We start from the raw sequence: 14554 nt of genomic DNA, 5'->3' as shown, positions 1-14554 counted from the left end.
CAAAATATCAAAAAATAGTTTAGACTATTTATAATTTTGTCTAACAAGGTAAAAGTTACGACATCTAAAAAATCAAGACATAAAATTTATAAATATTTAAATGTGTTAATGTGAATAATAAATTAAATTTCAAATACAAAAAAACCAAAAATAAAAAATCATTATAATAAATTATCAATAACGAAAATAAACTTACACCAAATCACATCAACTAGTTTTGGTTCTCTCTACCATCGTTCACTTTATTTGCTTTAAGTGGCATAGTAAAATCTTCATTAAAATCTAAAAGTCACAAATATAAAACTGAAAAGAAAAAACCTAACTTTTTTTTTGTCGGTATATAACTTCTTAATTAGAAATTTATAATATAAAACATAATATAAAAATAATTAAAAATAAAACAAAAGAAGTAAAAATTATTTATTGGTTCAACCAATGGTTCAACCGGTATCGGGTTTCGGGCTCTACTGGGTTTTTGTGTGTTTTTGCGGGTTTCTAAATATTGGATTTTTCACAAAATCCAAACCGGATTTTTTCTAGGTTGCCGGGTTTACCGGTTCAACCGCGGGTCTGGGTCGAGTTTCAAAACACTGATTCACAACTGAAACAGCTGAAATTGGCTAAAGAGAGTTGATTTGATATTCTATTGTAATAAACTCTTTACAATTGTTATTTTGTGCATGTATGTTGACTTGAATCTTAATTTGGTTAGTTCGATCGAAAAGAAACAAAATTTGATTGTAGGTTCTTCGAATACATTTTATTAATCAGTAATGATTATAAAGAGATTAAGATAGGAAAATGAAATTTAAACTCTGACGAGAATACCAACCGAAATAAAAAAAAGGAGCTCGATTGAGTGTTTAGCTCTAAAACCCTAAACTTTATCGTCAGTTTTTAAGTGTCAATTTTCGGATCCCCTCTTCCTTCTCTCTCTCTCCTCTTTTATAAGCCATTCTCTACTCTTTGATGCCTTAAGACACCTGCCAACCGAAATAAAAAGGAGCTCGATTGAGTGTTTAACTCTAAAACCCTAAACCTTATATGGTCAGTTCTTGAGTGTCGATTTTCGGATCCCCTTTTCCTGCTCTCTCCCTCCTCTTTTATAAGCGATTCTCTACTCTTTGATGCTCTAAGAATCCCGTATTTGGGCCGAGCTTAATGGGCTTTTATGCCGAGCTAGGGCTCCGAGAGCCAGACTCGAGCTAGCAAGCCGATGGGTGATCTCATTGAGCAGATCACTTGAACGTCCGAGCCGAGTCTCCTCTACTATGCTGATCGAGCTGTGCCGATGAACAAAATGTGCCGAGCCCTGTTAATCATGGGCTTTGTAGAGGAATCGTGATTCCTCACCAACAATGTATATAAATTGGCTAATCTCCTCTCGGTATGTATGATAAGGGTTTATTCTCGTAAGGTTTTAGATATTTATATGAACCGTATACCCCGTACGTACACAAGTCGATTATGCTTTCATAGTTTATCATATGGTGTGGACCGCTTAGTTCAAACTCTTCACATTTTAAGAAATCTTTTCTGTAAACCCTCTAAAAGAAATACAATTGTGTCGTATCATCAATTGGTAATATATGTCTTCAAAATGTCACAGAGCTAACCATGTTGGTTTTTTTTTGAATATAAACTAACCATATTTTGTTGCAGCATACGCTAGTATATTAGAAGCTTGAGCTCAAGATTTAGAGAGAGTTTGTTACGAGAATGTACAATGTATTTGTTCGCTATCATAATCCCACGCATGAAACTATTTTTAGAAATGCTTGTGTTCGCTATTGTTTGTTTTTGTTCCACTGAGTTTGGATCATACCTGAAATGTAAGGTGGTCCATCCTGATTGATTCGGCTTTATGGTTTTTTTTCATTTTTTTTGCATTTTGGATTCATTGTATTCGATTCGGTTCGCGTTTTAATTAATTAAGGTATAGAGAAGGTGGATCTGTTTAGCTATATTAAGGTAATATATTTCAAGATTATTGTTTCAGTTCAAAATTAGATTGGTTTTGTTTGTCTTGCTTGGATATGAAACCGTCAATGCCAAAGCATATATGACATTTGAATAGGCAGCAAGATCAGAGGTATTTAAGTTGATGTCTGTATCAGATAGGCTTCAGCAAAGCTAGAGATAGTCACGCTCTCGGAGATGAAACACGAAGTAGAGGCTATAGTTGAGTTCATCTATAGTGACGCCTCAAAGCAAGCTATCAGCAAAAGGAAAAACCAAGACGTTTTGGCTACTCTTTGTGGCAGCTCATAACATAAGATCCTCCAAGACCGTGCTTATATGCTCTACAGATTTGATGAATGCTCTTGACGTTAATAAGCTCTCGAACAAGAGAGACCTCAAGTGTAAGGATCTCTTTAATATGGTTCTACAGTTTAAAGATGAGAAAAGTTTCAAGCAACCGAAAAACATGGAAAGTAGGTCTCAAGAGTTGCCCATAAACATAAAGCTCTCTTGAGCCAAAAAGCAGTTTAAGTGGAGTTTGGTCTCTCGGTAGGACTGGAATCACAAAGACGGTCTCTGACAGAGGATGAAGAGTTGACAGCTGATGAAAGCCATTACCAGAGAAGTCATCAGCTCAAACCCAACAACTTTGGGGAAATGCCATCCCATGACTCTCCTTAGATAGCTTGTGATTGAAGGCATTGTGGCGATGATCACTGCACACGTGTATATGATGGGGATCAGAGTCTTTGGCTTGTTCTTGCGTAGCCACATCAAGGAACCTAGCGCAGCTAAGGATATCGTGAACACCTGAAAATTTTGATGGATAGTAAGAAACAATTGCATATATCTAAAAGTAAAGATTGGTGGGCATACCAGATTGGCATTGGCTTCAAGGCCTTGTAAAACATAATCCCAAGTGAACTCAAGTCCTCGAGCACCAACCCAAAGAGGAGCCAACCTATGCAAAACAGAATCCGCAAACGCCCATCCTGAACCAAAAGAAAGCATTTGATTAATATCCCGTGATGCAACCAATCTAGAAGCAATCCACTAACCAAGGCCAACAGCTTGAAACTTATGGTTTTGAGAGATGTTCCTGTGTGTGAGCTGAGCCAGAGCAAAGTAGAGACCAGCAACGTCAATGAAGCCAATCATTGCTTTCAGGGCTTCCTGAGATTGGAATCAATACTTAGTCATCTAAAGTGTTAACATAACAAAACGAGCTAAGCAATAACAGTATCTGATAGAGTGGATGTTCTTGGATTCAAGAAGAAAAGAACCTGGTAAGGATCAAATACTTCGGTTTCAGATACTTGCAGAAAAGTTGCCAAGCAAACAAGCTGCCATGAAAACAGCCACGAGAGAGAGAGTCAGATACCAAATCAAGATTTGCGCAAGATGTTAGTGTTTTGACCAACCTTAACAAGTGCAGTAGCGAGGTAAACAACAGCAGCCTTCACCGAGGTTCCAAGTGTGTCATATTCAGATCTGCACATTTAACAGCTATAAATTGTAATTCTATTCAGAAGATCTAATTCTTAGAACCATGACTAAACTAAAAAGTCAATTACAATTTGAAATCACAGATCGAGAAAAGGGGGTTTTTCGTACAAAGGAGTGGCGGAGTAGTAGACGGCGTGGGGACCGAATGTGAGAATCGCACAGTTGAAGAAGTGAAATAGCGTCATCCTCCACCAAAGCGCAAGCTGCAAGTCCGGCGACCACGAGATTGAACAAGAAGCTTTGGTTTACTTCCCAAATCTGAAACTCGATTGGAATTAACAGATATTACTAAAGAAAAAATGGAGTAATGGGTTATTGAGTTGTGGGCCGTATAACCAATAAGGCCCAATAATATCTATCCATTAGTTTACAATTTGCTTAATAACCTTTATTTACAATTTCTTCTTTTTTTCTTTGGGTAAAAGTTTCATTTATAATTTTTTTTTAAATACTTTTGATACTACTAAGACTATCAACATTGGTTAACTTATTCAACACTCCGCATCATCTTCTCTTTCTTTCACTAATCATTCAACACTCACACTAATTTTAACTTCTACAATAGTTTTGTTTAATAAAATTTAACACCCTACCCCACTATTTTATCTTATAATTTCATACTACATATCAATATTTCATGTAAAATTAAATAATTTTAAAATTATTATTAGATTATGATTCACAAAAGATGTTTTAAATTATAAATACAAATTTATTGGAAAAATTATACTATTTTAACAAATACAATCGTGTTTAATCCAGCTCAACATTTTTATGTTTCAACAAGCCCATTTGACCTCTTCAACAGTTGAAAAACAAAATTCAACACTCCATTGTATAGGGTCTAAAAGCATCATTATTACAGTTTTTTAATAGGGTTTTTAAAACAAAATAAAGCATTTAATTAAATCAAAACAAAAGAAAATTAAGATAATCGATCCTTAATACAGGGTTTTGGCAGTCGATCATAAAGAGGGTCCTTAAAACACATGTCAGCAAACTATGAATTTTGTTTTTTTTTCTTTTCTCTTTCTTTTCTTTTCTTTCCTTTCCTTTCTATCCTCTTCTCTCTTCTTCTCTCGAGTTCTCTGTCGGGACGACGATTTCTTTTGTGAAGGGAACCGTCTCCTCTGTTCAATCGGCATCTTCTTTGTCTTTTCCTTCCCTCGTCTTTTCCTCTCCGTAGCGAAGGGAAGCGTCTCCTCCCTTCAATCGCCGTCATGTCCGTTTTTCTCTTCTCTCATCTTCTCCGTCGCGAAGGGAAGCGTCTCTTCCCTTCAATCGCCGTCATGTCTATCTTTCTCTTCTCTCGTCTTATCTGTCGCGAAGGAAAGCGTCTCCTCCCTTCAATCGCCGCTCGTCCAATCGTTGCGATGCCATCTCCTCTCTCTTCTGACCAGTGAGATCCTTTACAGATTCATACTTTATACGATTGATTTGGTGCTGATTAGATGATGAGATTGAACTTGGATTTGTTTTTTTTAGGGAGGAGAGAGCTGGAGTTTGATCCATCTCGACTCAAGTTGGTAAGTCTAAGCTTTGTTAGGATTGTGTTTCTTAATGTCTAAGATACATTATAATGTTTATGAATCGCTTTGAATGAGTAAATCTCTGTAGTGCGTAACTGTATGAAGAGTGTAACGAACATCCAGAAGATCACAAAGGCCATGAAGTTGATTGCTGCTTCTAAACTAAGAGCTGTTCAAGGACGAGCTGAATGCTAGTATGTTTTGATATTAATGGTTTCATGGCTGTGTGTTTCCGTAAATTACCATACTTGATTTAAATTTTGTTTCATTGCAGGTCCTGAAAAAGGCCGTGACTCAAAGAATGACATCTCCCTTGATGCTTTGCGCATTGCCTACAACAAGTTCCATTTCGTTGTCTCATTTATGCCAATTGTGGTCATTTTTTGCAAAACTCTACTCTTCTTCAAGTCTTGCTTTTTGTCTTTATTGCTTGTTATAGTTAGGTTATGGTTAGTGAATATGTGTGTGTTGAATGCTTGAAGTAGTTGATAGAGATGGTTAATAAATTTTGGTTTGAGTGAGGTTGTGGTTAGTGAAAAAGCGTGTGATGAATGCTTGTTTTAGTGGTACATTAGGACTGTCTGCTAGGAAATTAATATGTTAGATACATGTCAACTCATCTCAGTTCAACTCAAGTCAAAGAGTTAAGCCAATTAAAGACTCATATCTACCACGATTTCTTCTTCTTCTCTTTTCATCTATTAAACACGTTCGTTTGCTCTTTCTTTCTATCTTCTACACGTTTATTCTTCTCTTTATATTAGTCTTGCAACACATTTCTTCTTCTTTCTCTCTTCTTTGACAGTTTAGGAAATGGATTCTACGAATTTTGTTTACTTTTTGAACAGTCAACAAGATAATTTTCATCATGAATCCTTTCTTCATGAGTCAGTTAGCTCACAACTCCCTGTGTTCAGTACGCAATGTACTGAAACTTCAAGCTTCGGTGAAAAGACACCTACAGAGTGCAAAGAAAGAAGGAAATGGAGTCCCACAGATGATGTAGTGCTTATTAGCTCATGGTTAAACACGAGCAAGGATCTTTTTGTAGGCAATGAGCAAAAAGCAGAGGCTTTTTGGAAACGCATTGCAGTTTACTTTGCAGCTAGTCCAAAGGTTGAAAGAGGTCAAAAACGAGAGACAATTCAATGTAAGCAAAGGTGGCAAAAGATAAACGATCTTGTTTGCAAATTTGCTGGATCCTATGAGGCTGCAACAAGACAGAAAACTAGTGGTCAGAATGAGAATGATGTTGTAAAGACAAAATTGAGAACATTATGAGAGCATGCATCATACTCCATAATATGATAGTTGAAGACGAACGAGATGGATACACTCAGTTTGATGTTTCAGAATTTCAACAAGGCGAAGACTACGAAAGTTCACATGTGGATCTCACGTATTCTACAGATATGCCTACAAATATCGCCAATATGATGGGTGTTTGAACAAGAATTCGTGATAGGCAAATGCATCAACAACTGAAAGCTGATTTGGTTGAATATATATGGCGTAAATTTGAATGTGACGAAGACAACAACTGAGTTCAGATGCTTCTTTCAAATGATATCTCATTTATTTTACTAAATTTTGTTTTTATTTTAAAATCTATGTTTAAAATATTACCTTTTACTATATTTTATTTAAAAAATAAATTATAATTTTAATAAAACAATGTTTGATATTTTTTTTAAGAACTCTTTATTAAGAAACTTCCAATAGAACACAAAAACTAGATGTTTCTTAACTAAAGTTCTTTACTAACTTTTATTATTAAACAATTCATTAAGAAACCCAAATAAAGTTATAGGATTAATAAATATTTTTATTTAGAAAAAATAATTGTCCAACGAAAAGCTGGGAAAGGTTCTAAATTGTTAGACATAATATCTCTCCAAAGAAGTGTATTTGATTCTCTCACTTATTTTTAGTTATTTTTTATTTTTAATTTTAAACTAACATGATATCCCATTATATTTGCTCTAAGTTTTGATCAGATACGTTTTATTTTTTAAAAAATATTTTCAAAACCAATCCGGGGAAAAAAATAGAGAAAAAGACTAAGATAGCACCAAACCAAGTTTTTGTTCCCAAAGTAGCACTCAAGGCTCAAAGTGACAAAAATAAGTTTCATTAAAGAGGTAAATATACACTTATACCCATTAGGTTAATTAATTCAAACCTTAGGGTTTAGAGTTAAGAGGGTGGGGTTTTGGAATTAGGGTTTAAAATTTTATAAAAAATAAATACTAAAATAAAAATAAAAATTTTAAAAACAGTTTCAAAAAGTATTTTTAAATTATAAAAGAAAATTAAAAAAAAATAAAAAAAATTTCGAAAAAAAAAATTCAAAAAAAAATTATAAAAATTTCGAATCTGAAAAGTATAATCTGAAACTATAAAAAAATTTCTTTTTTTTTTTATTTATTTATATTTATTTTTGTTTGTTTATTTAATTTTAAACCAAGGGTATTAGTGATATTTTACTCTTTAATGAATGTCATTTTTGTGACTTTCTCCTTCTAGTGCTATTTTTGTGACATAAACTTCAAAAGGTGCTATTATTGACAATTGCCCAAAAAAAATGTGACTATCATCATTAATTTTATTTTAATTGTATTTTTTACATCCAACCTTTTAGTTCATTTTAAAAGAAATAAAAAATAATTCTAAACTCCACCACCACCACCAACAATTTCTCTAACTCAAATTCATTTGTTTATTTTTCAAAATAAAATTGAAACTGCATAATAAAATTCTAGCCTATATAAAACCCACATCGCCACTCTCACATCTCCTCCACTTTCGCTTTTCTCACACTCTCTCTCATTATCTCTTTTACCCATGCCGTCTGAATCAAACCAAACCCGATCCGCCCGAGTTCAGGGCTCAACGGCTGCTTACCCACCTCCGAATCTGGCGGAGCCACTGCCTTGTCCTCGTTGCAACTCCATCATCACCAAGTTCTGCTACTACAACAACTACAACCTCTTACAGCCTCGCTACTTCTGCAAGTCTTGCCGCCGTTACTGGACTCAAGGTGGTACACTCCGCGACGTCCCCGTCGGCGGTGGAACTCGCCGGAGCTCTTCCAAACGCAACCGCTCTTTCTCCTCCAACGCCACTACTGCGTCCTCCTCTTCCTGCTCTTCTTCCATCATTACAACCGCCAACGGTTCAGAACCAATGAACCAAGGAACCGCCACAAACGAAGCAAAGGGTAGTCATGAAATCTCAGGTTACGGAAGCTTTGCGTCTCTGTTAAGTGAGCAGAGCGACGGAGCAGCGTTTCTGGCGTTGGGAAACGGAAGTGGAAGCGGTGGGTTAGACTACGGGTTTGGGTACGGGTACGGGTTGGAGGAGCTGAGTATTGGGTATCTTGGGGGAGGCTCCGGAGTAGAGATACCGGTGGTGGGTGGTGGTGACACGTGGCAGATTGGGGAGATTGAAGCTAAAAGTGGGGACAGTTTATGGCCTGGTCTCGAGATCTCCATGCAAAGCAACGGTGCTAAGTGAAAAAACCGTTTATGACTCTTGTCTTCTTCTTTCTCTGTTTCTGTCTTTTGTTTGTTTCCTTTTGGAAATTTCTGTTTGTGTTTTTTATTATTTCCTACTGGGATAGAGAGAGACCAAAGAAGCAAATTAAACAGGAAAGAAAAAAAAAATAGAAGGAAAGGTTTAGTGTCTTTTTTCTTTATTTGAGGTCTAACAATGGCAGTTTGTAAATCCTCTGTTTCTGTGATGAACAAATTGGAATGCATTTCAAGTAGTAAATGGACAATTAAAAGAAAGAAAAAAAGATATTGCTTTCATATTAGAATTACAAACAAATTGGCTCCAATGTTTTGAAACCGTGCGAGTTAACATTAGAGGGCATATAGGTCATTAGGTCCAAAGAGGAAAAAAAGTACAGAAGTACTGTTGCAGAAGTAAGAGATACTCTGTTGGTACATCTTTGAAATGAGAAATTTGCGTTGAACTTAGTTTTGTTTTATTATAGGTAAACATCAACAACGCAATTGTTCATTGGCAGTGAAAAAGATTTGGGATCTCAAAATCATGTGTCTAGAGTTATCAAGTATACGAGACAACGAATAAAAAATGCTAACGTTAATTTGATCGATGTAGACACATGGAGTGCATGTTTCACATTCAAAACAATATGTTAGTTATTGAAGCAAACCAGTTGAAATTTTGAAACTCGTTAAATATTTTGAGTTTGTCATTCTCATAGATTATGGTGTACTTATCATTGCTTCAATGTTAGTGTTATCATAAAACAACTCAACTAACTTAGGTGTGCTTAAACGTGAAAAGATTAAAGAATGGATTGAAAGTGTATGGATCATAGGTACTGTCGCGTATCCTACTGTGGTCAAAAGCCAGAAAACAAGTTGTGCTGAACATAAATGGTAACAGCATTATGACCCAAGGACAGAGACAATGATGCTCAGGTTCGTTACCAACTAACATAGTAACCTTTGCCCACATGAATAATTCAAATTAGTTCGGTCAAAGCGTAATCAGCGATCCATTTAATTGTATTATCATATACTATGTTAACTTGATTCGAGTTATCAACTTTTTTTATCTTGTTTTTGTTTTTGTTTTTTGAAAGAGTGAATGCCATGAACAATTCAACACACATTTCAGTAACATAATAGTTGGTGCTAAAGCTTAAATCGACTGGTATATACTATTATTTTACTCGTTTATTTGTTACTCATTCAACAAAACTAACCTTGCGTTATAAAGATTTAAATAATTACATGAGCATAACAATATACCAAAACTGTCAACAAATGCATAATGTGGGTTCGATGTGTAACGTCTAAACCTTGCTTGTAGTCTCACCTCTCCCGGACCGTTATTGGTGTTCACGTTTTTCTCTATATGGTAACAGTTGGCTTATGATCTACAAATGTTAGGAAAGCTTCTTATTTTATACTATATGTTTTACTGTAATTCTTATTTAGAATCACTTTTTGATTAGGCCATTCATACTAAAACTGGTGTAGACTAAACCAGCCTAACCGCAAAGTTACGGCTAAAAGTAATATACATATAGGTGACATAAATATTCAAAAAATAAAAAAAAGATAATTTTTATTTTCATTAATATGTATCAAAACTCAAAGTATTGATGTTTTCATCAGAAAAGGATCTTTTCATCAGTGCCGGCTCATTAAGAAGGAAGATAAGTGTGACGGTCCGGGGTTCAATCTGTATTCTAATTCTAATAACTTAAGAAATCTAATTTTTAAACATATATGTACCAAAAATAAATTAAAGAGGTTCTAATTTTTTTGTATTTATTTTTCTTTTCGTTACAAAATCTACAAATATTGTAAGCTTTTAAAAAAGCAATTCTTTTGTTGATTAGGTTATTTCTGCTTAATCAATTTTAAAATCGTTAAATAAGTAAAAGTTCTAATTATATGTATATGTATTTGTGGGTTAAGTTATGGTTCTATAAATAAATTTCTTGTGGAGTGAATGGAAAACACATAAAATCGTTACACGATGTTACTTTCTTAGGGCATCTCTAACTCAACTCCAATTTTTACTTTAAAATGGAGTAAAAGTGAATATATAGTAAGAAATACTTCAACTCAACTCTATATTTCACTTCATAGTAAAGTTTACTCTATTTATAAAATAATTTATTTTTTGTTTGTTCATTAAAAATAAGAAATAAAGTGAATTTGAAGCATTTTTACTTCATATCCACTTTTACTCCATTTTAAAAGAACAAAATAATTTTTACATTGGAAATGTTCTTAACCTCTAAACATCACACACTCATACATTCATACATTCATGTCAATTATCTTTCCAATTTATCATTATTCTCTATCCTTTAATTATCACAATTTCTCCTCTAATTTATTCTCATACCTTTAAGAATCTATAACCCAGAATTAATTGTGTGTCGAAAACATATATTAAGCATCTGGTGGCATGCTATCATAGGATCATTAGAAATACTAAAATGTAAGCATGTTAAGTTTTTTTTTTTTTGGAACTCTGTAAGCATGTTAAGTATTCTATAGTTTCCGAGGAACTTAATCTAAAAGGATATATTTAATAAACTTAAAAGTGGGCGTCATTGACCTTCAAGTGTCAAATTAAATTAGCATCATCATTAGATTTGAATCATTTGCAAGGCAAAAAGAGACTTAAATCCTCGAAAGAATGTCTATCTTGATCCAAGAGTTGTCTATATATAATGATCAACCTGATTCAACCACCAAACATTTGTTTAAGTATGTCCATAATTACACAACTATGATGACGTTTCCTAAATTTGTGGTTTCTGACATTATTGCCTCGCAGCATGTGTGTTGTGAGCCTCCCAGCTTATCCCTACATCAATCATTATTATGCTCCTCTACTTTTACTCGCAACTAAAATCAAAACACGAAAAATTAATCTTCCAGATTTTATAGAGTATAATTTTTAATTACTATAAATTAAAATTACCAAAATATAAGAAAATCAATTATTTTTTATTACTATATATGTATAACTCTCAGAAATTTTATATATTGCTAAACATAACACAATATATGGATGTACATGTAGATGGCTCTCGAAAGAAGTAAAGGAAGTGTTGATCAATCCATTATACTTGTTCTCCCGACATATGTTATGTCCACTTTCATGCTCTCATTGGAGATATGTGAAAACCTTACCAGCGTCATTGCAAAATTTTGGTGGAGTTCGAATCCACCAAAAAGAGAAATTCACTGGGCGAAATGGGAAAAAGTCTGTTTACCAAGTGAGGAGAGTGGGATTGGATTTCGTATGATCCATGAGTTAAATCTTGCATTATTGGCAAAACAATTATGGAGGGTAGTACAATATCCAAATTCGCTGGTTGTCCGAGTCTTGAGGAGAAGATACTATAGATTGAGCTCGCCCCTGAGAGTAAACACTGTAAGCCGTCCATCCTACGCGTGGACTAGCATCTCCGCTGTAAGGAAGCTTTTGTTACTGGGAATAAGACAGAAGATACATTTTGGTTATGAAGTCAAAGTGTGGGATGATCCATGGATTCCAATGACACCTGCAAGGCCAACTACACCAGTACCAGTTATGCATCCAAATATGAGGGTCACTGATCTCATTAATCAGGAATCAAAGGGATGGGATGTTGAGTTGCTGGAACATTATGTCAATCCTGTTGATATACCTTTTATAAGGAGTTTGGCCATAAGCACAACTCATCGGCAAGACACGTTCTGCTGGAGCTACACAAGGAATGGCCAATACACAGTGAATGGCCAATACACGGTTAAATCTGGATATTGGGTGGCTCATAATCTATTAAGGACAGAGGAAGAAAAAGAAGTGTTAGAGCCAAGTATCACTAAGCTCCAAGTATTTTCTTGGAAATTAAAGGCGCCTAAGAAAGTATGTCATCTTATATGGCAATTGTTAACCGGTCATGTGGCAGTAACGAGGAACTTAGTAAGGCATAATATGAGGTGTGAACTATTGCCCAAGGTGTGGTGACCAAGAGGAATCTATAACTCATGCCATTTTTGAATGCCCGCCAGCTCTACAAGTTTGGTCACTATCATCAACTCCAACAAGTCCTGATGTTTTCCAGTACCAAGCGTCTACACAAATATGGATTACTTGTTTTGGAGGAAGAACAATATAATCGAACCAGAACAAGACATAGACCTTTATTCCTGGATAATCTGGTATATTTGGAATGCTCGAAATAATAAACTCTTTAGGAGAATAGACAGAGACCCTTTGGAGCTTGTGCGGTATGCTGAAAGTGAATGTCAGAAATGGTTCAATGCGAATGAGATGGTACCATCAATCGTACAAGAAAACAACATGGAGGAACCCCAAGCCATAAGCCTGGATAACATTTGCTTGCTAGATGGATCTTGGACATCCTCTGCTCAATTCAGTGGATGTGAATGGGCCTGGATGGACAATGGTTGGAACATTCAACTTACGGGGACACGGAATTTCCCTCGACGGGAATCAGCTTTGCATTCGGAAGTAGAAGCACTGCAATGGGCGATGGAGAATATGCTTCAACATTCGTCATGCCAGTGCTTCGGGACAGACTGCAAGGAGCTGATTGCAATGATTAAGGAACTTTATACATGGCCAAGCTTTGCAACAGAATTGGAGAGGATAGAGACACTACATATATGCTTCCCGGATTTTAATATCTCTTATGTTCCATGAGCGCAAAATCAGATTTCAGACTTTTTAGCTAAAACAACTAGATCCTTCCATAGGAAGTTACATTTTATTGGTTGTTTTGTTCCGGTCTGGCTACCCAGACCACCTCAAGTTTGAGTAATAGAATAACCATTCGACGAAAAAAAAAGAACACATGATATCTTTAAAAACTAATATGTAAAACTAGATAATTTTTTTTAAATGTTGTGCTCTTATATAAAATATAACCTCATTCAAATGTTTCATAACAATTAGTTCATGTCTTTTTCTGTAAATAGCATCAACAACGTTTCTAATTAATTCTACATTAATTCCAAATAAATATTAGGCTTAGTTAAATGCTTAGTTCATATGTTATCTTAGAAATTCAAAATGTTAGTGTATATTTCATAAAACACCTAAGCAAACGGTGATATCGGATGAATATCATTGACTTAGGAATATGAATCTTAACTAATACCTAAATAGTTAGATTCAACTACATTAGGAGAATCTTAACTAAGGATTGTTATCAAAGACACTAAAAACTTACTGAATATATCACAGATTCACTTATTTAAATTCAAAACAAAGGCAATCGTAGACAAAATACAAAAAAAAATACAAAAAAAAAACTTTTAAAAAACATCATAACAATTAACAAGAAGAAACCAATGGCTTTGAACATCAACTTAACTTTTGGACTAAAGACCTTAAGCTTAACCATACTCTACATCCCACCTATGGATATGGCCAAGCTGAATGCAACTCCCGACTCCCAACCAACCCAATCCCCAATGGAAATACCCACTGAAACTGTAGTTGGCGGGTTTATTGATCAAGATCCACATGAAGCAAGGATACGCAAACATGACAAAAAGTGTAAGTCCATCGAGCAAACCGCGAGGCTAGACAGGGAAGAGAGAGCAACGCCAATGAAAAACGAGACAAAACTGAAAAATATTCTGAAACCTGATCTGACTCAGATTGAAAATGACTTGTTGTTTTGGATTTTTAGGCAGCTGCATAGCTGTCAAAGGCATCCATGAAGTATATCTGAAAGCTGCTCAAGCAGATGAAGACTACTAAGAGAAATGATGTCGCTAATAAAATTTTTGTGAATGTTGAATGTATATAGAGCAGCCAGCATACCTCCTGAAGGCATCTATAAGACCAAGAAAACTATACATCAAGAGTCTATATTAGAGTAACTGGAACTTACAAGGTTCCCATAGGCCCCAAAACCTTCGATGAAGATGGGAAAGATACAAAGAGTATTGAAGAAGTAAGCAACTTTAGCTTCTCTCCACATGGGTTATCAGCTGGATGTTTAAACATTGATGGCATTGATAAGTATCAAAGGA

At 35.0% G+C, this 14554-nt stretch overlaps 2 protein-coding genes across 2 annotated transcripts; one reads left to right on the top strand and one right to left on the bottom strand.

Moving 5' to 3' along the window:
* Positions 1 to 2310: 2310 nt before the first annotated feature.
* On the bottom strand, positions 2311 to 3766 carry LOC106365740 (transmembrane protein 147-like). Its single transcript, XM_013805217.3, has 6 exons — positions 3577 to 3766; positions 3384 to 3453; positions 3246 to 3305; positions 3021 to 3135; positions 2839 to 2954; positions 2311 to 2772 (listed from the first exon to the last, which is right to left on the bottom strand). The coding sequence occupies exons 1-6, from the start codon at positions 3651 to 3653 to the stop codon at positions 2524 to 2526; spliced, it is 687 nt and encodes a 228-aa protein (XP_013660671.1). The 5' UTR covers positions 3654 to 3766; the 3' UTR covers positions 2311 to 2523.
* Positions 3767 to 7704: 3938 nt separating this feature from the next.
* On the top strand, positions 7705 to 8771 carry LOC106362566 (dof zinc finger protein DOF1.6-like). Its single transcript, XM_048743529.1, has one exon. The coding sequence runs from the start codon at positions 7842 to 7844 to the stop codon at positions 8511 to 8513; it is 672 nt and encodes a 223-aa protein (XP_048599486.1). The 5' UTR covers positions 7705 to 7841; the 3' UTR covers positions 8514 to 8771.
* The last annotated feature ends 5783 nt before the right edge of the window (positions 8772 to 14554 follow it).

This window comes from Brassica napus, chromosome A10 (assembly GCF_020379485.1).
Source record: "Brassica napus cultivar Da-Ae chromosome A10, Da-Ae, whole genome shotgun sequence".
Taxonomy (NCBI): domain Eukaryota; kingdom Viridiplantae; phylum Streptophyta; class Magnoliopsida; order Brassicales; family Brassicaceae; genus Brassica; species Brassica napus.
The sequence above is the reverse complement of the archived record's forward strand: the minus strand, read 5'-3'. Positions and strand labels throughout refer to the sequence as shown.